This window comes from Capra hircus, chromosome 11, assembly GCF_001704415.2.
Source record: "Capra hircus breed San Clemente chromosome 11, ASM170441v1, whole genome shotgun sequence".
NCBI lineage: Eukaryota > Metazoa > Chordata > Mammalia > Artiodactyla > Bovidae > Capra > Capra hircus.
Window position 1 is genome coordinate 67641358 of NC_030818.1, and position 21496 is coordinate 67662853.

The window sequence follows — 21496 nt, forward strand, 5'->3', positions numbered from 1 at the left end:
AAGAAAAACTTGCAAATCATTCATCTCATAAGGGTCTAGTATCCACTTTATACAGATGACTGTTATAAAACTCAACAATAAAAAGACAACCCAATGTTAAAACTGGCAAAGAATCAGAATAGATATTTCTCCAAAGAGCATATGATAAGAACATGGAAAGATGCTAAACACCATTAATTACTAGGAAAATGCAAAGCAAAATTAAAAGATTATCACTTCATAACAACTAGAATGGCTGTAATAAAAACAGAAACAATAAAAAGTGTCAGCAAGGATAGGGAGGTTGGAACCTGCATACATTGCCAGTAGGAACGTAAACAGTGCTGCTTCTATGGAAAACTGTTTGGCATTTTCTCCAAAAGTTAACATTTTGCCTTGTAATTTTATCCCTAAGTATATATCCAAGAGAAATGAAACATTATGTTCACAAAAGCTTGTACACAGATGTCCGTAACAGCATTATTCGTAATAGTCAAAGAGTGAAAAAAACCCAAGTGTCCATCAGAATAAACAAAATGTGGTATATCCATACAAAGGATTCCCAGGTGGCTCAGTGGTTAAGAACCTGCCTACCAATACAGGAGATGCAGGAGACATGGGTTCGACCCTTTGGCTGGGGAGATCCCCTGGAGGAGGAAATGACAACCCACTCTAGTATCCTTGCCTGAAAAATCCCATGGATAGAGGCGCCTGATGGATTATAGCCCATGGGATTGCAAAGAGTCAGACACGACTGAGCGACTGATCATGCATGCATGCATACCCATAAAATGGAACATCACACAGTCACTGTAAGGAATAAAGTACTGAAACACTACAACATGGATAAACCTTGAAAACATTAAGCTAAGTGAGAAATGTCAGACACAAGGTCTTATTGTATGAGCCCTTTTATAAGAAATATGCAGAATAAGTAACAGAAAGCAGATTAATGGCTGCCAAGGACTGGGGGCAGGGGGAATGGAGAGTGACTGCTGGTGGGTGTGGGGTTTCCTTCCAGGGTGATGGGGAAAAAAATTCTGGAATCTGATAAATGGTGATGGGTGAATGATATTGTAAATAAAAAAGTCCCTGAGTTATACTTAAATTATATTTATATTTAAAAGGATGAATCATCTCAATTTACAAAGAAAAGTAGTATGACAAGATGGGAAAAAATAAAAATAAAATATACACTGGGGTAAAGAAAAAGAAAATAAGATCCTTTGACTAGCACTGATCTAAAGCAGTCAGACAGTCCATGAATGAATCCCTGCTATAGCCTTTTGACCAGAAATTTTCCTAGATTAAGGTCACTTCCTCGGGCCTTCAGTCCATCTGCAGAGAGCCGTTGCTGTTGATCTTCTTTCAGTTCAGTTCAGTTCAGTTCAGTTGCTCAGTTGTGTCCGACTCTTTGCAACCCCATGAATCGCAGCACGCCAGGCCTCCCTCAGTTCAGTTCAGTTCAGTTCAGTCGCTCAGTCGTGTCCAACTCTTTGCGACCCCATGAATCGCAGCACGCCAGGCCTCCCTGTCCATCACCAACTCCCGGAGTTCACTCAGACTCATGTCCATCGAGTCAGTGATGCCATCCAGCCATCTCATCCTCTGTCATCCCCTTCTCCTCCTGCCCCCAATCCCTCCCAGCATCAGAGTCTTTTCCAATGAGTCAACTCTTCACATGCCTCCCTGTCCATCACCAACTCCTGGAGTTTACCCAAACTCACGTCCACCGAGTCAGTGATGCCATTCAGCCATCTCATCCTCTGTTGTCCCCTTCTCCTCCTGCCCCCAATCCCTCCCAGCATCAGGGTCTTTTCCAGTGAGCCGACTCTTTGCATGAGGTAGCCAAAGTATTGGAGTTTCAGCTTCAGCATCAGTCCTTCCAATGAATACCCAGGACTGATCTCCTTTAGGATGGACTGGTTGGATCCTCTTGCAGTCCAAGGGACTCTCAAGAGTCTTCTCCAACACTACTTTACATCCAGCCAAAAACTTCCACCACCTGATTCTAGACGGTCTTCTTCAGAACAAAAAGAACAAGCTGAGTCTATTTTTTCACTTTCCAAACAACTGAAATATTATTATTTAGACTTATTATTAGTGAAATATTATTATTTAGAAAAAACTTAGAAGTTTTTTTCTTCTCTAGGTTAAACACACCCACTTTCTTTGACATGGTTTTTAGTCACACCACCATTTTGGCTGCTCCCACATTTAAACACTTCATTTTGTCTATATCCTTTCTGTAAGACTGGCCCCAGGGAATGCATGAAATAATGCAGGCCTGGTCTGACTCATGAAGAGCAGACCAGCACTGTCACTCTCTATTAATTCTATTAATGCAACTAAAAATTATATTCTCTTTGGGGGGCATCCACATCATGATATACAATCATATCAAGTTAACTGACCACTAAAACTTTTAAGTCTTTTTCTATTTGTGCTGCTTTTAATCTCTACCTTCCCAGAACTGTGCTTGTAGGGTTGGTTAGAACAAAATAAAAATCCAAGTATATGACCTTACCTTGCTATTTCATCTCATTATAATCAGTCCATTGCTCCAATTTTAAGGATAATTTTGATCCTAGTTCTATCATCCAATGCAATTATTATACTGTCCAACTTTATACTAGGCACACAATTGATAGATGTTTCTACTTCTTTAGAGTAGAAGTTACTTATTAAATGTAAAATAACAAAGTTAATGGTAAGCTGTTTTTCTCTTAGAAAGTTCTCTTCGAACTAACAGCACATCACTGATCAGAAACCATTACAAACAGCAGCAATGACACTCAGCATCCAGCCTAGACTCGGCATCTTGCTCACAGGTCTCTGGTGAATGCCTTTATCCAAATGACACAGTCCACAGTCACTGGATCTACGGCACTCCCATGAGCTCTCTATCCAAAAACCTTCCCAAAGGAAGACATGATAGCCCAAGGCTTGTCCTTACTCAACCTGAAGGCTCTTTGGATCCTTGCTTACTCATCTAAGTGACTATAAAACAGCTTAAAATTTAATTAAAAAATGAGAAACACATCAACGTTCAAAAACCCAAACATAGCAGACAAGTATTTTCAAATCCAGTCCCCATCTCCTTCAGGGAACCCTCCCCTTTCTCTCCCTTCTTCCCTTCTGCCGTTCTTCTTTCTCTTCCATCCTTCCAGTGTTTTCTCAAGTAAATTCAAACAATATGTATTATATACACATATAACTCAGAGAGGTAGGGCTGAGCCTCTATTGGATAGAAGTTGGAGTCTAGTATGGGTTAAAAATATTGCACAGGACTTTTGATTAAAAGTAGTAGCGAATTGTTTCAAAAGTTGAATGCATGTATTTATCTCTGCTTCCTTCACACCCCTTACTAAATGATGTAAAGTATTTATTTTTAGAAATGAATGAAGTAATTTATTTTTGGCTGCACTGGGTCTTTGTAGTTGCGAGTGAGCTTTCTCTAGCTGCAGTGAGTGGGCTTCTCATTGCAGTGGCTTCTCTAGTTGCGGACATGAGCTCTAGAGAGCATGGGCGTCAGTGGTCGTGGCCCCCAGGCTCTAGAAAGTGCGGGCTTCAGTGGTCGTGGCTCGCAGGCTTAGCTGCTCCACAGCATGTGGAATCTTCCCAGACCAGGGATGGAACCTCTGTCCCCTGCTTTGGCAGGTAGAGTCCTATCCAGGTACCACCAGGGAAATCCAAGCATTTAATCTTTAAAAAGGCATAAACAGAAGACTTCTGCCTCTGGGAAGGTGAAGTAGATGTACTTTTCCGTTTCCTCCTGCTAAGTACACTTAAATATTTTGTACATAAAACTGAATTTTAAAAAATTGACTTAATAACAAAAGTCTGAAATGTTGACTAGAAGGCAGACTGAATAGGAACTTTGGGGCCCAAGGAACAACATAGTGGTGAGCTGCCTGGGTGTTCTTTTTGCCGTATGTTTCCCCGACTGAAAACTGGAGAAGCCAGCAAACTGAAAACACCAATGGGTGCAGACCTAAAAAATCTGCCCTTTCCAGACAGACACAGAAAAGGGGCAACCCAGTAAGAGAGAACTCATAGAAACTAACTGCTCTATGCCAGCCAAGAGCCATGGAAAAAACCGGTAGCCCTGACCCAGCCATGCCAGTAAAGACCAAAGGGAGAACCTAGTCTTCCAACCTCACTAGTCTGCAACAAATCCCTCCAACCTTCCCTTCCGGGTAGGCAGTGTCAGGAGAGGGCTTTCCCTTCCGGGTAGGCAGTGTCAGGAGGGCTGAGTCAGGACCTTCAGCTCTGAGGTGCTGGGAGAGGAGGCCAAGCAGAGTCAAGACTTCTACAATCACCAAGTGGCAACAAGGCCAAATCCCACCACCACGGTATCAACAGAAGCCATAGGGGGATAGTAGCAAGGCACTCCCACTCCCAACCCAGGGAAGGATCGGAGGAAGCCTAATAGGAAACTGGAACTTCTACCCCAATCCAGTTATAATGAGAAGCACTTTCTGGGGTGAAAACAGAGGCCCCACAGGAAACCTGAACTTCTACCTCCACCTAGTAGTAACAAGAGGGCACTTTCCAAGTCCCATCAATCCTCCGCCAGAGCAGAAACCAGTCAGAACAGGAGGCTGACAGAAGATTCCGAAGCTCACACCGCAATATGAAAGTGTTGATATTGTCTGTCATACCAAGAACTAGGAAGATCGCAAGCTATGTGGAAAACAGACAGCAGTCAATAGATGCCACAATGAAGGTGACCAAGAAGACAGATTTGGGCTTCTCTGATAGCTCAGTTGGTAAAGAATCCACCTGCAATGCAGGAGACCCCAGCTCAATTCCTGGGTCAGGAAGATCTGCTGGAGAAGGGATAGGCTACCCACTCCAGTATCCTTGGTCTTCCCTTGTGGCTCAGCTGGTAAAGAATCCACCTGCAATGTGGGAGACCTGGGTTCGATCCCTGGGTTGAGAAGATCCCCTGGAGAAGGGAAAGGCTACCCAGTATGCTGGCCTGGAGAATTCCATGAACTGTATAGTCCATGGGGTCACAAAGAGTCGGACACGACTGAGTGACTTTCACTTCAAAAAGGCAGAATCATCCAGTTATGATTAAGCAGTTATGACAAAAATGCTTAAACCAGCAATTAAGGACATGCTTGAAACAAATGAACAAACAGAAAGCCTCAGCAAAGAAACAGGAAGTGTCATCAAAAACCCAGAAAACCTAAAGAACCACCAAATGGAAATTTTAGAACTGAAAAATTCAATAACCAAAGCAAAAAGCACAATGGATGGGCATCAGCAGAATGGAAGGGAGAGAGCAAAGAATCAGTGAACTGAAAGATGAAACAACAGGAATTACCCAGTATGAACCAAAGATAGCAAATAGATTGAAGGGGGAAAAAAAGGACAAAATTAATATGCCTAAGAACAAACTGATATAAATAAATGATTGAATAAATAATTAAATGAGTGAGATGTGCAGTAAGGTTAGAAAAGGAAGTTAAAGAGAAACATATCAGAAAGTAAAAAAAAACTGCCTCTATTTGTCAATGACATTGGTGGCCTACATAGAAAATCCTAAAGATTGGAGAAAAAATTCATAGAACCAGTAAACAAGGTCAGCAAGGTTACAAGATACAAAATAAACACAGAAAAATCAACTGATTTTCTACCTCCTAGCAGTAAAAATGTGGGCACTGGAATTAATTATCCCTTACCATTTATACTCACTCAAAACAAAAACCAAAACCAAGGTATAAATCTCACAACACATACAAGGCCTGTATGCTGAAAACTACACAATGTTGATGAAAGAAATCAAGGATGCAAATAAATGGAGAGAGGTGCCATATTCATTTACTGGAATACTAAACAGAGAAAAGATGTCATTTCTCCCCAAATTGATATACTAGTTTAATGAAATTCTTACCAAAATTGTAAGAGAACATTCTATAGATATAGATAAGATTATTCTAAAATTTATGTGAAAAGACAAAAGAATGAGAATAATTAAGAAATAATTTTCAGAAAAAAAAGAAGTTGGAGGAATCAGTCTGATTGCAAGACTTATTATAAAGCAATAGTAATCAAGGCTGTGTGGTGCTGGTAGATGAACAGACACATAGATTAATGGAATAGAACAGAAAATAGAGAAATGTCTGGAGATCAGCCCTCACAAATAAGCCCAACTGATTTTTTACAAGAACACTCAACAAAGGAAAGATCACCTTTTCAACAAATGAACACCCACAAACAAAAAAATAAACTTCACCCTAAGTCTCATGCCTTACATAAAGTTAACTCAAAATGGCTCACAGACTTAAATGCAAAATATAAACACTCACAGAAAAGAGTAAATAAATAAAATCTTCAGGACTGAGAGCCAGGCAGAGTTCTTAGAAGTTACACCAAAAACACAATCCCCCAAAGGAAAAACTAATAAACTGGACTTCATCAAAATCCAAAACAAAACAAAACCAAAAAGAAGGTCTTAGAAATTAAAAAGCCTGATATATAAAAAATGCAACAGTTTGGTTGAATATAAAGTTGAGAAAATTTTCTGGAAAGTAGAAGGATAAGACATAGAAATGAAAAATAGAAGGAAGAAAACAGAAAGTTAGAAAATCAGTTCAGGAGAACTAACATCCAAATACTGGTAGTAAAAGAAGACAGAAAAGGAAAGCATCAAATGAGATGAACGGAAATTCTCCCCACACAAGGATATGAGTTTGTAGATTAAATGAGACCACCAAACAACAAACATAAAAAATTTAAAAATGCACCCACGAAGATATATCAGCAATCAATTTTGTAACACTGTAAGCAAAGAAGAATTTACAAATTTCTAGGGAGAGAAAATGGGTCACAGCCAAAGGACAAGGTATTAGAATGACTTTGGATTTCCCAAACTGAACAATGAAGCTAAAATACAGTAGAGCAATGCTTTCAATATCTCAATGATACTATTTCCAATCCAGACTTTTATATGCACACTATCACACGTGTGAATGTAAAACAAAGATACTTCCAGGCCTGCAAGTTATCAAAAACGGACCTACAATACATCAGGAAGCTCCTGGAGGACAAGTTCCACCAAAAGGAGAAAGCAGAGCGGAAAAGAGGAGGCGACAAGTCTGACAAGAAAGAGAAGCAAAAGGAATGGCTAGAAAATTCCAAGACAAGACGGCGAACTGTCCTAGAGAGCAGCCGACGCAGATTTCATCACGCCTGAAGACTGAGAGATTTCCTCAAGAAGATGAAACAGAACATGTTCAGAAGTACTTTTAAAAGAACAACTTGGGGGAGAGTTTGAAACTGTGCAAAAGCACACAGAAAACTGAGATTTTAAAAACCTAAAACAACAAACAAAAAAAAGACAATGATTAATTCCAGTGGGGAGAAAAAAAAGAAAGCGATAGTCATCACAGTCCACTTAGAAGATTTGGCAAAAACAATGTTTTCTTACATAATAATGTAAAAACTAATATTAACATAAATGACAGATTGCCAAACTTATGGCTATTTTAGAAGAATGGGAATGAGAATAATGAAAGTGTTTGGAGGGAAGGGCATGTAGGGAATGAAAGAAAGCCAACTTTTTACTTTCCATAGTATGTATTGCCTAAAACAGAGGGCAGGAAGAACAATTAGCAATATCAGTTTGTTACTCAGAAACATATCAAACGGATCCACTAAGAGTGGTGGCCTCTGGGACCCTGCAATGGCACAGGAGGACCCCTCAGGGAATTGCTTGATGTTTTTTGTAATAAGCTTACTCCAATTATTTGAGTGTTCAAGTTTTGGAAAAATATAAACTAAAAAATCAAATTCTCATTGCTAATACATGGCTGTCACAGAATGGAACCATATAATTTAATTCCAAATCAAGTCCATTAATGTATGAGCTCCTAAGGGGCCCATGACTTCTTAGTTCCTTTACTCCAGCAACTGCCTAGCACAAAATAAGCCCTCCAAACTTGTTTCTGAATGAGTGGGAGAAAGTTAAAGAGTAGGATTAACTCTAACACCTGAAGAGGAATGAGAAAGGCATTTTGGGCAGAGAAGAGAGCAGAAGCAAAGAGGGGAAGTGGAGTGTGAGAGCTGAGCAAGGAAAGGGGGAGGTGGGGGAGGAAGGACAGCATCCGGAAAACACTGGATGGAGAAAGGGAAACAGACTAGCAGGGCTGTTGGGCCAAGAGGCAGGGGCCGGGAGGACACTGGCGCTCGAGGGCAGATCCACACGGCCCTGATTAGATGTCTATCAGCTTTGGGGGGAGGCGGGGGGGATTGCTTGCTTTGCAATGATGACAGCAACATTTATTTCTGCCAACAGTTTCTTCCAAAATAGTTTCAGCTTTCTGGAATCTACATATTACCAGGCTCTCTAAAACCCTGAGCTGTACCACTTGTTACTCTACAAGTAGCCACTGAAAGGGCAATCGCACAATGGCAAGCAAAGCCTGGGGGAATCCCCACGTTGCCACTCTCACCCATTTTCTGGACCTCTTTCTTAATGCGCTTACCAAGAGCACTACAATGCAGGGCACAAAGGAGCCACCCCCCCCTAGGTGACATGTGCACCTGCTACGATCATTATTCATATGTTCATTTCATCCAAAGTTTAAGTAGTTCCTTTATGCTAGGCAATGTACTGGAATACAAAGTCTCTGGTTTCAAATAACTTACTTTCTAAATTGCTTATAAAATAACAGGATAAGGAACATAACTGACACAAACCAAAGTACTGAGAAACACAAAGGCATAATAAAGGACCACCCAGATTTCTCGTGAAAGAAAGCAAATACTCCAACAAACTCCCATATATACATCACTCTGCTGGTGCAATAACCAGTTCATTGCCAATCTTATTTCTCTTCTAAACCCACTCGTTTAATTTCAAGAAATCACATTATTTCATCCACAAATATTTCATCAAATATCTAACAGATGGGGTCTCTTTCTTGAAACACAAGAGGAACCTAAATCCTGAAAACTGAGGATTTAAGAAGTGAGATATAATTAATATATAAAAGGCACAGATTTTAAGGTGCCCAACTGAGGTCTGACAATTGTGCAGCCATAACCACTCCCCAAAACAGGATACAGAACAATGTCTGTGGCCCAGAAAGCTCCCATACACCCCTTTCTAGTGAATTTCTCACAACCACATAGCCACTTTCTGACCTCTGTTACCATGGATCACTTTTGCTTATTCTTAACCTTTTATAAATGGAATCAGAGTATGTATAAGTAAGCATTTCTAGGCAAAAAAAGAAAAAGGAGAAGCATTCTGGAGGGAAGGACGACATGGACAAAATACAAAGATGTGGAAGGCTCCGTCATCATTCACAGAGTGATGAAGGACTTGAGGGCTGAAAACTAGGACTGGTAGCTGATAGATGATAAGACTACAAGAAGAGATTCGTTGGCAACCTCTGATCTCTGTGACTATTAATAATTCTGGGAACCAAGCTGTTAAGTACGTTTTTCCCAGTGCCTCAAACTATTTCTCTGATCTGAAAATTGGTCAGTTCTCTCAATATGCTTCTACTCCTCAACTCTCCAGCTGAGAATGACTGAGGCAGGAGCAACACCCTATACTCCTTGGCTGTTCACTCCCATCTTGGGCGAGGCCTTACTGTCATCTCAGGGAAGGAAAGAAGCACCCCCTGGGGCTTTCTTAGGAGAGGGCATAGTCCCTCCCCAACAACTGAACAAGTGAGCCCAAGTCTGATGCGCAACCTTACCATTATCTGGATTTCTCTCTTGCACACCTGGAGATCATGCTCGTTGTTGACAAACATGCGTTTCAAGGCACATTTCATTCCATTGCTTGTCCTCACCAGAAACACGATGGCAAATCCACCTGGGAGAGAAGCACACACACAAACTCTTGTAAGTCATGTTGTAGAAGTCGGTCGAATGACCATGTGGCTGCAGGCTGCTGATGTCACTGCTAATGGTTCTGATGCCATGGTCAGCTAGGCCTAGGGCTGGTCTGGCACAAAATGCGTTCTTAAGATTCTGGGATTCAGAGGTATCAGTTGTGGGACAGGGTAGCAAGAATCAGAAAAACTGTTCCTTAACTCCTATCTAAAAAAAAAAAACAGGAGAACAATAGATAAACAGAAGAATGAACAGATGATAAAAAAGAACCAACTACATTCCACCTGCTCTCCTGGGCACTCTGTCATCGTGAACTCACTCAGTCGTGTCTGACTCTTTGTGACCCCATGGTCTGTAGCCCACCAGGCTCCTCCATCCATGGAACTTTCTAGGCAAGAGCACTGGAGTGGGTTGCCATTTCCTTCTCCAAGGGATCTTCCCAACCCAGGGATCGAACCTGGGTATCCTGCATTGCGGGCAGATGCTTTACCGTCTGAGCCACCAGGGAATCACTCCCCTGGGCACTCTGAGCTCTTGTTAATTCATACCACAATCCTATGAAGCCAGGTGATATTCTTCCCTGTACGACAGCAGTTACTCACTGAAGAAAACAGAGGCTCAAAGAGATTAGATTCAACCAAGGACTTCTTTAAAAGAAAGAAAGAAAACAAAAAACAAAAAACACCTAAGTCCAATACTTAAACAGAGAGGCTTGGAAATTATTTCGAAAACTGTTCTAAGATAGTTGGCAATCAATTTCGAGAATCTCCTTCCCTTCCTTTCTTCTCATCCCTCCTCACCTCATCTCCTGACTAATCAACAATACACTTGGAGGATTACTTCTGCCCTCCCTACCTCATGGGCTGTTGAGAAGACACGGTCACAGTTAGGAAAGAGCTACTCTACACAGCAGCCACCAGGGAAGCACGATAATTATTGGGCAGATTTTTTTAATGTCCGCACTAACCCTCCTCTAAAACACAGTTCATAATTCATTAAAAGAGATTACTATAACTCTAACAGAAATCCTTCAATGCTCTAAACTGGTTATACTTTGGTGTTCTACAAATTCTTAGAACCCCTAACCTTGACCTCACTCTTCAAACACTGTCAGAGGCCTTCAGTGCCACTGTTAAAAAGAGTTTGGGTAGATAAGGTGCAGCAAAGCTATCAAAGGTGAAGCTTTGGGATAACCAGCAGTTATATCAGACAATTAGTCTATCCCTGGTCACACACCTGCATTAATTTAGCTTGTACTACCCTGCACATTGACCCTGGGTACTGAAAAAAACTTCTAGGCTGTTCTTTGCTGAGCTACTAGGGAAGCCCTCTTTGCATGGAGGTGATGACTAATTGGATGGAGCTGAACACAGAGAGAAGTCAGCAGTACAGGAACTTGAGCTGGGGTTATGGCATAGTCCTGGGATGAGACAGGGTCATTAGTAGTGATTATAGAGACCTCAGGCCTGTGATATAAGACCTGAGTCCCAACCATTCCACTCGAAATCCTCGAAGACCCAGCAGCCCTCCAGCAGCTGTCTGTCGATGTTCTCAGCATTTCCTGTTGTATCTTTATAATAACTGGGTTTTTTTTCAAATTAACTTGAGTAGGATTCTGTTCCATGCAACCAAAGAGAACCTTAATCATACAGCTTTGTTGCGTTTTTTCATAAAGCACACACATAATTCTGTGTTAAAAAATTTTTGAACAGATTCAAATGTTCCAAATGTGCATTTTGATAATGATTGCATGTTTGTATATTTCCTGTCATTGTGTTCTTCAGCAGTCAAGTAAACACTAAAATTTACCATCCAGTCTTTCATTTCAGCTGTCATCTCTCTAATCTTTGTACCTCAATAACATTTTTCATTTTCTTATAATAAAGTCCACTCATACTGCTCAACCGTTGATTTAATTCTACAATTTTGAGTACTTACCATAAAAGATTTTTAAAACCCTAGCAAGCATCGACAATAGATTGAAGTCTAACACACATGCAAAAGAAAGCAATTCTAAGATGCATATTTTTACATTTTAATTTTTAGGATCAGAATTTTCTTGTAATAAATATGTACATTTAATGCAGTAGTATTTGTCTTCCCTTTCCCCCTCAAAAGCCATTAAATTCATAATGCGCCTTATAAGCAATTAAACTTGGAGAAAATAGTATTAATATAAATGATAAATTATAAAATTTCTATGTATAATCATAATTGTTGTGTGAACAATACAAGTAGGTATTCCTTTTACAGATTTTGAATCTCTCTTTAAATCACAGAAGTGCAGACTTTGCACCAGCTGTGGTTCTGTGCTGTGCTCAGCTGCTCAGTCATGTCTGATTCTCTGCAACCCCATGGACTGTAGCCCGCCAGGCTTCTCTGTCCATGGGATTTTCCCAGCAAGAACACCGGAGTGGGTTGCCACTTCCTTCCTCAAGCAGAGCTGCTACAGAGTGTTAAGTCCTAGCATTTTGCTTTCTCGGGGAGGAACCACATTTTTAGGACCCAATGGCTAGTTGTGGGCAGAACCTGGGCCGGTGTTACTGTCCTAATTATCTAGAAAGCGTTCTTTCCACTTAGTGAAAACTGTGCAATAGGCATTTAGATCACAAGGAGACACCCGACAGTGCTGCAGAGCAGAAGCTGGGAATGACTTGTTCCTACAGCTCTGTGACATGTGGCACCACTCAAGGACAAGGTGAGCCTGGAGGAGCAGGTTGGTGATGCAGCAATTCGAGATAACTGCCACCAGGTGGGAGCAGTGCAGCCTTCTTCACCAGGTAGCAAGATGACATTTCCAGACAGGACTGGAGAATCAGTTCCCAGGCCTATGGCAGGATCCAGTCAAGCATAACTGGTTGAGAAATGCCAGGTCAGACTCTCAAAGTCTATGACCAACATTAATCTACAGACAAAGAAATGAGCCACTATGCTTCCCACAAACAGAACCACGTTTTAGGCATCTATGCCTATCAAGGGGCTTATTTGCAGGTGCGTGCTGCATGCTAAGTCGCTTCAGTCGCGTCTGACCCTTGAAGACCCTAAGCACTGTAGCCCTCCAGGTTCCTCCGTCCACGGGATTTCCCAGGTAAGAACACTGGAGTGGGTTGCCATGACCTCCTCCAGGGAACCTTCCCAACCAAGGGATCAAACCTGCATCTCTTATGTCTCCTGCATTGGCAGGCGGGTTCTTTACCACTAGCACCACATAGGCACTTGCAGGTAAGAAGCATTTAAATCAGGGCTTAAAAACCAAAACAGAAATAATATTGTAACAAGGACAATAAAGACTTAAAAAACTGATCCACATCCAAAAAAAAAAAAAAATCTTGAAAAAGAAAAAAATCAAAGCCTGATAGGATTTGACAGTTTAAAAATGTCACTCTCACCAATGGCTGACCAAGAGGAGTGTAAGTTTCAGGTAGAGAGCAAACAGCACCACTCTTCTTCACCACAGGCCCACGTCTGCCATGCGCATCAGGGTGAGAAGAGGCTTGGCCACAGCTGAAGAGGGTATGGGGATTGCAGAAGGCAGCTATCAGGCTTCAGGAGAGGTGCTTACCTAAGACTGAGTTGCATCCCTACATCTTGATTAAATGGAAAAATCTAAAGCAGAGCTGGAGAGTTTGCACAGAGGGAAGAAAAGCTAACTTTCAGCAGAGCCCGTGCCAGTCTGCCCAATGGAGCCTGTGCCAATCGCTCTGCCTACTGGCATCTCTTAAAACACTAAGATAATCTTCAGGATTTTGCTGCAATCCATTTCTTGGGAAAATTCGTGAACATACTGAACTATAACGGGAAAAAGGATCTGACCCATTATGTGAGGCAAGGGAAAGAGGCAGGACAGGATAACTTTGACAGACTCACTTTTACCAATTCATTTTAAATGCAGAAATATTTTTTTTTATTTCCACAAAGAAACATGATTTCTCCCACTTTCCCTAAAATACACAGTACTCTTGGCCTCACTTTCTCCCTCTAATTTCTGATGATGCAGATGGGTACTTTCCACTCACTATATGAATTAGAGGTTTTGTGTTTGGTTCCCCTCTGTATCTTCATGCCTAAGAACAGTGCCTGACACATAGTGAGTCCTCAAAAATGAATTAGCTTTCCTCTTAATGAGGAGAGATTAGAAAAGACTACAGAGAGTGGTGGAGATTGTGGTAAGCCAAAGTATATGGTCCATGTAAAGGAGCAGCTACTATACAACTCAAGCTAATTATTGCCCTGTCACAATGCAAGAGATGAGAGACTCGGGTTCGATCCCTGGGTGGGGAATATCCCCTGGAGAAGAAAAGGTCAACCCACTCCAGTATTCTTGCCTGAAAAATCCCATGGACAGAGGAGCCTGGTGGGCTACAGTCCATGGGTCTCTAACAGCTGGACAGGACTGAGCAACTGAGCACACACACACACTGAGAAATATGGACCCTGTTCTAACACCAACACTTGGTTTTATTGGTCTTCCTATTTTAGCCATTCTACTGAGTGTGTTGGTGCTGCTAAGTCGCTTCAGTAGTGCGACTCTGTGCAACCCCATAGACGGCAGCCCACCCGGCTCTCCCGTCCCTGGGATTCTCCAGGCAAGAATACTGGAGTGGGTTGCCATTTCCTTCTCCAATGCATGGAAGTGAAAGCGAAGTTGTGCCGACTCCTAGCGATCCCGTGGACTGCAGCCTACCAGGCTCCTCCATCCATGGGACCTTCCCGGCAAGAGTACTGGAGTGGGTTGCCATTGCCTTCTTGAGTGTGAAGTGATATTTAATTGTGATTTTAATTTGCATTTCCCAAGAGATCGCTCATCTTTTAAATTCAGGTTTACCTGCTTCCTACCACTGTCCTGATAAAAGACTTTAATGAGCACAGTATCAACAAGTCACCAATGAAATTACTGAGATAACTTGGACTTCTACCTCTCAAGCGAAGATGACAGAAATGGCTATCTATCTCTGAGGGAAAAAAGGAAAGTGAGAATTTGTAATACATGAAAGAAAAAAAAGTGTAGTCGCTCAGTCGTGTCCAACTATTTGTGACCCCCCAGACTCTAGCCTGCCAGGCTCCTCTGACCATGGGATTCTTCAGGCAGGAATACTGGAGTGGGTTGCTATTCCCTTCTCCAGGGGATCTTCCTGATCCAGAGATTGAACCCAGGTCTTCAGCACTGCAGGCAGATTCTTTATCATTTGAGCCACCAGGGAAGCCCTTTGTAACACAAACAGAGGGGATTATATAATTTCTAAAATCTCGTTCAACTTTGACATCAACAGGAGATCACGGTCATCAAAATCATTATCTGGACTGAAATCTTTAAACAGAACCTTCTCAAGGAGCCTGATCATGCTATTCAACACTGGCAATGGGGCTTTTAAAGTAACTGTAGTACTGCTCCTGGCTTTATCTCAAATAAGCAATCATGCTAGGTGGTACCAGGCCCTGGGGGCTGTTCTGAATGAATCAAGACACCAGTGACTCCACTTAGCAAGGACGAATGGGAGGGAAGGTGAGTGAAAAGAGAAGGAAAGCGCCAAACTGATGATCTGAGCAGTGATACGCACAGAGATAGGGAACAGCTGGGCAGACAATGAGAATGATTAGACCGTGAAACAAAGAAGCCCATCATGGTGCTGAGACAGGGTTTCTGGATTTGCTGCCAAAGAGGTTTTTGGTGGATATTTAGCAATCGAGCCTGGAGTCTGGGTTACCAGCATCTGCAGCTTGCTTATTTCCTGCAGGTAAAAGGAAACTTCTTTTCCTATCATGGGTTCCATCCACACCTTGAGGAATGGCTTCCACTTGTGTGAGAAGAAAGGAAACAGAAACCAGGGCCAGAGGAAACTAAGATGCGGGAAACTTCACCCAGACCCACACTCTGTTCACATCCTCCACTTCTCCACCCTACACGTTCTGTGTTTCTCTTTCAAAATGAGGTTTAACCCAATGACTGCTATTTACTTAATGCAGTTTCTCTTGGAACTAACAGAAAGCTAGCATAAAATAATTTTAAACGGCTTTCTGAAGCTTCACTAAAGAATCAGACAGAGAGAGAGGGCTTCCCTGGTGGTGCAGTGGATAAGAATCGCCTGCCAGTGCAGAGCAGTCAGGTTTAATCTCTGGTCTAGGAGGATTCCATATGCCTCCAAAGAGCTGAGCCCACGCCACAGCTACTGAAGACCTAGAGCCTGTGCCCCACAACAAGGGAAGCTACCGAAATGAGACATCCACCCACCGCCCCTGAAGAGTAGCCCCTTATCCCAAAACTAGAGAAACCCCACGCACTGCCATGAAGATCCAGCACAGCCAAAAATTAATTAATTAACAAATAATAATCAGGGAGCAAATCCAGTTAAAGTGGTATTTACCCAGGAGATAGAAAAGAAATGACAACACTGGATAAGTTACTGGATCTCTTTGGTCTCCATTTCCTCAACTGCAGAAATTAAGACCAAATTAGTGGTATTTAAATGAATGGGTCCCTCGGAGACCTAGGATTACAGGAGATGCTGCAGTGGCTCTACACACAGCTTCCTTTTATCTGCTGAATATTCATTCTGACAAAGATGCTAGAAAAAAGGGGGGAAACTCTTTTAAAGGAGAAAAAACCCAAAGAATATTCCATATCCCTATATAAATGTAAGGAGTAAGCACTGTGAGTCACACAAACAGCTTTTACCTATAAGCCTACCACTGACACATATGTGCACAGGCAGCTTGTAGAGGTGGGAGTGGGGGCAGGGCCACCAGGTCCACTCTACACTGAGACCGTGGAGTATTTCTGCGGAGTCCAGCAGGTTAGATTCAAACCCTGGCTCAGGAAAGCCACGGTCTCCCTGAGGCCCCGTCCTTTCACCTTTCAAGGGTGGCTGAGATTCACCTCTTAGCTTTGGGGAGGACTGAATGACAGGCAAGACACCATCATACCCACAGGAGGGATATGATGAATACAGGTGGCCTGGCCTTACCTCCTCCCCACCCAATCCTCTGTATTTATGGTAGGTACAGGTGGTATCTAAATGAATGTCGTTAAAGTTCTAAATCTGGAGTATCTTCTTGAAATAAAGGGCATAAACTCAAACACCTACAGGGGCCAGACAGGCCAGCTAAAGCAGGGAGGCAGTGCAGGCATGGCAGAGTGCACAGAGGGAGCCTGCTGATGGGGGATCATGAGCAGGGGCAGACCCGGACGAGCCAGAAAGGGCACGCCCCGCTCACGAGGCGGCTGCTTCTCAGCGAAGGCCAGCTGTTGCCATGGAGGAATGTGGGCTGAGGGCTGCCAAGGTTTTTGATTTCCAAAAGAAGCTCGATTTTTAGGAGAAATCTCCTGATTTTTAAATCCTGGCTACAACTGTAGAAAAGCTCTTCACCCCTGTGCGAGTCAAGGAAACCCATTTCCAGGCTAGGACTGAATGAGACAGCCCAACTTCGACTTTTAGGAGAGTCCTGTGAAGTAGCGGGACATGTATGGCGAACTCTACTTGACCCGCTGGGCAACTGAGGCAGAGAGAAAAGTCCAAGTGGCTTCCCAGTGCTGCCACCTAGAGGCAGGGCCAGAGGGCCGCAATCCAGGCACACCAATTCCTGGCCCTGACCTTGGTCCACTCTCCTTCGCTGCTGACTCTCCCTCCCCACAGCAGACCCTGCAGGACACCTCCATTACCAGGGGACGTATGGGAAAAGACACGGTGAAAGGCAAGGGACCTGCTCAGGGCCTGGTGGGAGGGAGAACTCGGGTGCAGTGTCTGTGAGCTCCCACAGGGAGTGACAACAAGAGGCTGACAAACACCCATCCATGACTGACTCACATTTTGCCAAAAGTTTCAGAAGGAACGGAAGTTTTCTAAACTCTAGAACAGATGGCAAGGAGCACAGCAAAGATTCTGCAGGAGAAAAGGTCAATCTGCAGCATTTGTTCAACACTGATTTCAGTGGGGACTTGGGGTTTGTTTTTTTAACGTCAATCTCGCCTAACTCGCCTTGAATTAAAATCACCATGTGCCAGCTTCCTTCTGGGGAACGTGTCAAAGCAGTCCCTGCCCCAGGCAGAAGGAACACCCAGATGGGGGATGACTGGAGGTTCTCAACTTCCTCTCTCCCCATCGGGAGCTGTGGGCACAGTCAGACACTGGCAAACTCTGGCAGTGGTCCAGAAATATCAACAGAACCCAATCACGGCCACAGCCCAGTTTGAACACGGGGCAGGTGGCAGCTGGCTCTTCCTTTCTAGGACTGTAACAACTGGGGAACATCTGCAGTTCAGGGCTTCTCTCTAGGCAAAATTCTCCTCCATCCCCCAAAAACTGCCAGAGAAGGTACCTGCCTGCCTGGAACAAAAGGTCAGAGTTTAAGAAATTAGGAGGAGGGACAGTGAGTTTGGGATGAACATGTACACACTGCTACCTCTAAAACAGATAACCAACAAGGACCTACTGTATACAGCACGGGGAGCTCTGCTCAATGTTTTGTGACAGTCTGGATGGGAGGGGAGTTTTGGGGGGAATGGATACATGTATATGTATGGCTGAGTCCCTTTGCTGCTCACCTGAAACTATCACAACATTGTTAATTGGCCATTCTCCAATATAAAATGAAAAGTTTAAAAAAGAAAGAAAGAAATCAGGTTGGCTCACACACAGCAGAGGCTTGTAAATTACTGCACGTAAAACCAGAGCACACTGGGCCTGGACTGTCACCATCGGAGATTGACCAGACGAGGGTCTTTCCCAGAGCCACCCGGCCCGCCTTGTCGGAATTGTTTCCATGGCATTAGCTGTCTAGCCAATGCAGAAATGGTGAGAGACATCAGCAGGGCTGAGGTCTTTGTTCACTGATATCCCCAAGTCATGCTGAGCCATTTTCTCTTCTCTATACTACAAGCCAGGGTGATCTTATAAAAACAGAAATTGAGTATCATTCTGTTTGAAAATCCACGTGGCTTCTGGCCCTCCTTAGAAGGAAACTCCAAACGCTGACATGGCCCGCAAAGCACCCCTTGATATGATGTGAGCAACTGAGCTCACGTCTCTCCAGCCTCATTCACATCACAGCCTCTTACTGCTCACTCTGTTCTAGCCACGATTGCCTGTTTTCTTCCCACATGTTGCTTGTGCTCCACGCTACCTAAAGATGGCTATGCATATCCCTCCCTCTGCCCTATTCACCTCATTCCTGGCCTGAGCAGCTCCCACGAGCCATCCTTCATGTTTCAGGCTCGATGTCATCTCCTGATGAACCTCCCCTGACTGCCCCAGTCCCCACTCCCTTCCTCTTCTGATCAGGTTACATATCTTGTTATACACACACCCTCCTCTTTCCTTCCGAACGTTATCAGGGGCATAATTCAATACTTAGGTAGTTAATTCCTGGTTTGATGGCTTCTTTCCCTGAACCCTGTAAACTGCACAAGGACGAGGATGACAACTATCTCACTGTGGCCTGTGTCATGAAGCACAGTGCCCGCTGTATAAGCAGTCCTCAGGTACCTGCCCAGCACCCTAAGGATACCAACAAAAACAAGCAAACAAAACCAAAAAACCCACACCACACCAAACTGAGACACACTAGACAGTGCCAACTTTTCAGGAGGTTAGAATCTAGCAAGCGGAAGAAGGGACACATTTTGAGAAGGTCCGTGGGTGATGAGGCAGCCCATGCACAGAGCAAAACCCGAGTGCACAGCCCAGCACGACAGTGGGTCCTCTGAGACAAAGCTCACTGGATGGTATTCTGGGGTAACAAGCACAGGTGCAATCTCTACAGAAACCTCTGCACTGTCAGAGTGCCACTTGTTCCACGAGTGATTCTTTCTTTTAAAAAGAACACTTGAGCTGAAAAGAAAAACCCTCTTCAGTTGAGAAGGAAAAGAAATCAAAACCCTGTGCCCACTGCTGCCTCATCCCTCACCTGAAGGAGTGAAGAGCCTCTTGGGCAGGAACTGTCTCGCCCCCGCCCTCCCTCAAACCACTGGTGCCAGCTATCTTCTAGTAAATGGTGTGCAAACCTGGAGAGCAGCTGGGATCGGCCAGAGGGCGCAGAATCTGTGCCCAGGTTCGTCAGCCCCCACCACAGACACCCAAGCCCCAGCTCGAATCATTTCCACCAACACTTTGTTTTTTAATACTTATTTTATTTATGGCTGCCTTGGGTCTCAGCTGCAGTATGCAGGCTCTCCACTGCAGGGCACAGACTCTAGAGCGTGTGGGCTCTGTAGTTAGCGGTGCAGGAGCTCTCTAGTCAAGACATGCGGGCTTAGCGGCTCTGAGGCATATAGGATTTTAGTTCCCCAACCAGGGATCAAACCAGCATCCCCTGCATTGCAAGGAGGAGTCTTAACCACTGGATCACCAGGGAGGTCCCTCCACCAACACTCCATGTGTGTTACTCGCCCACTTTCTCCAAAGAACTGCGAAGTCAAAGTTTGGCTGCCATTCTTGTAGCTTCCAACTGTTAATTCCAGAGCATTCCATCCTAACTTCATGCTTCATAGCTTACTTCAGTTTCTGCATTTTGTGCTTTCAGAGTAAGATCAGGTTAACCAGCTCTGTTCCAGAAAGAGCATTTTCTATTGTGGTTATTTGAGCTCAGCAGCCAGGCTAAGCTGTATCTTTTGTTCTCCTGGGACAGGCACTGACATCAAAGGTACATAATAGAAGAGTTTTCAATTTCTTTAGGTTTCATTAGAACTGATTTTCAAACACATCTGCTTTGTCCAGGTCACCCTAATCTCCTCGACCTTCCTGGTTATGAGGGAGACAAGTCTCCAACCTGGAAAGCAGGGTGACATTCTCTCAGCTCCCAACAGTTAATCACAGCCCATTCCAACTTCATTTCATGCTAAAGCCTTTTTTCTGAAGTTCAGGATATCTGACCAGACTACCCATCACCGTCCACCAGCTCCCAGGTCTTGGACCCCTTCCTAGTACCTGTGCACCAGCTCCCAATCTCCTTCCCACCCCAACTCTCACCATTACCCAAGTCTTAACAATTCTATCCCTTAAATCTCCCTGGAATTCACACTGCTCTTTCACCCCTGACTCTCCTTCATACTCTTCTCTTTTCCTATCGGCACTAAAATAGAGTTCTTAGTGTCATGCCTTGGATCTCTTTCCAGTCTTATAATCGTCTAAAAACTCCTCTTAAAAGGATTCACTAACTTCCCAACATCAGAATAAAGACCAACTTCCTGAACGCAGCAGTATGCTAAGAATCTTTATGTTTTCCCCCATTTTATTGTGAAGAATTTCAAACACACAGCAAAATCAAAAAGATCATACTTTCATATGGTGAACCTCCATATGCTCACCACCTAGAGTCCACAAATTGTTAACATTTTGCTACACTTGTTTTATCACATATTTATCATCCATCTATGTAATCATCAACTCATATTTTTGATGCATTTCCAAGAAAGGTGTAGACCTTGGTGCACTTCACCATAAACACTTCAGCATATCTTTAACTACTATTCAGAATTTACAGTTCTTTTGGAGGGGCTGGGTAGAAATAAAATCTATTTACAGAGCAATGTATAAATCTTAAGTATATTATTGGATACGTGTTGATGAATGTACACTCAAGTAACCCAAACCCCTAACAAGATATAAAACCTCTGAATCACAGAAAGTTCTCTCAACCCCTTTCCAGATAATCCCACCCTCAT

General features: G+C 43.3%; 1 protein-coding gene across 10 annotated transcripts in view; it reads right to left on the reverse strand.

Moving 5' to 3' along the window:
* AAK1 (AP2 associated kinase 1) overlaps positions 1-21496 on the reverse strand; it is a 165670-nt gene that overhangs the window by 80203 nt on the left and 63971 nt on the right. For all 10 annotated transcript variants that reach the window (XM_018055451.1, XM_018055456.1, XM_018055453.1 and 7 more), the window contains exon 3: positions 9702-9820. In XM_018055451.1, coding sequence (XP_017910940.1) covers positions 9702-9820 — 119 coding nt within the window. The remainder of the gene's footprint in view (positions 1-9701; positions 9821-21496) is intronic.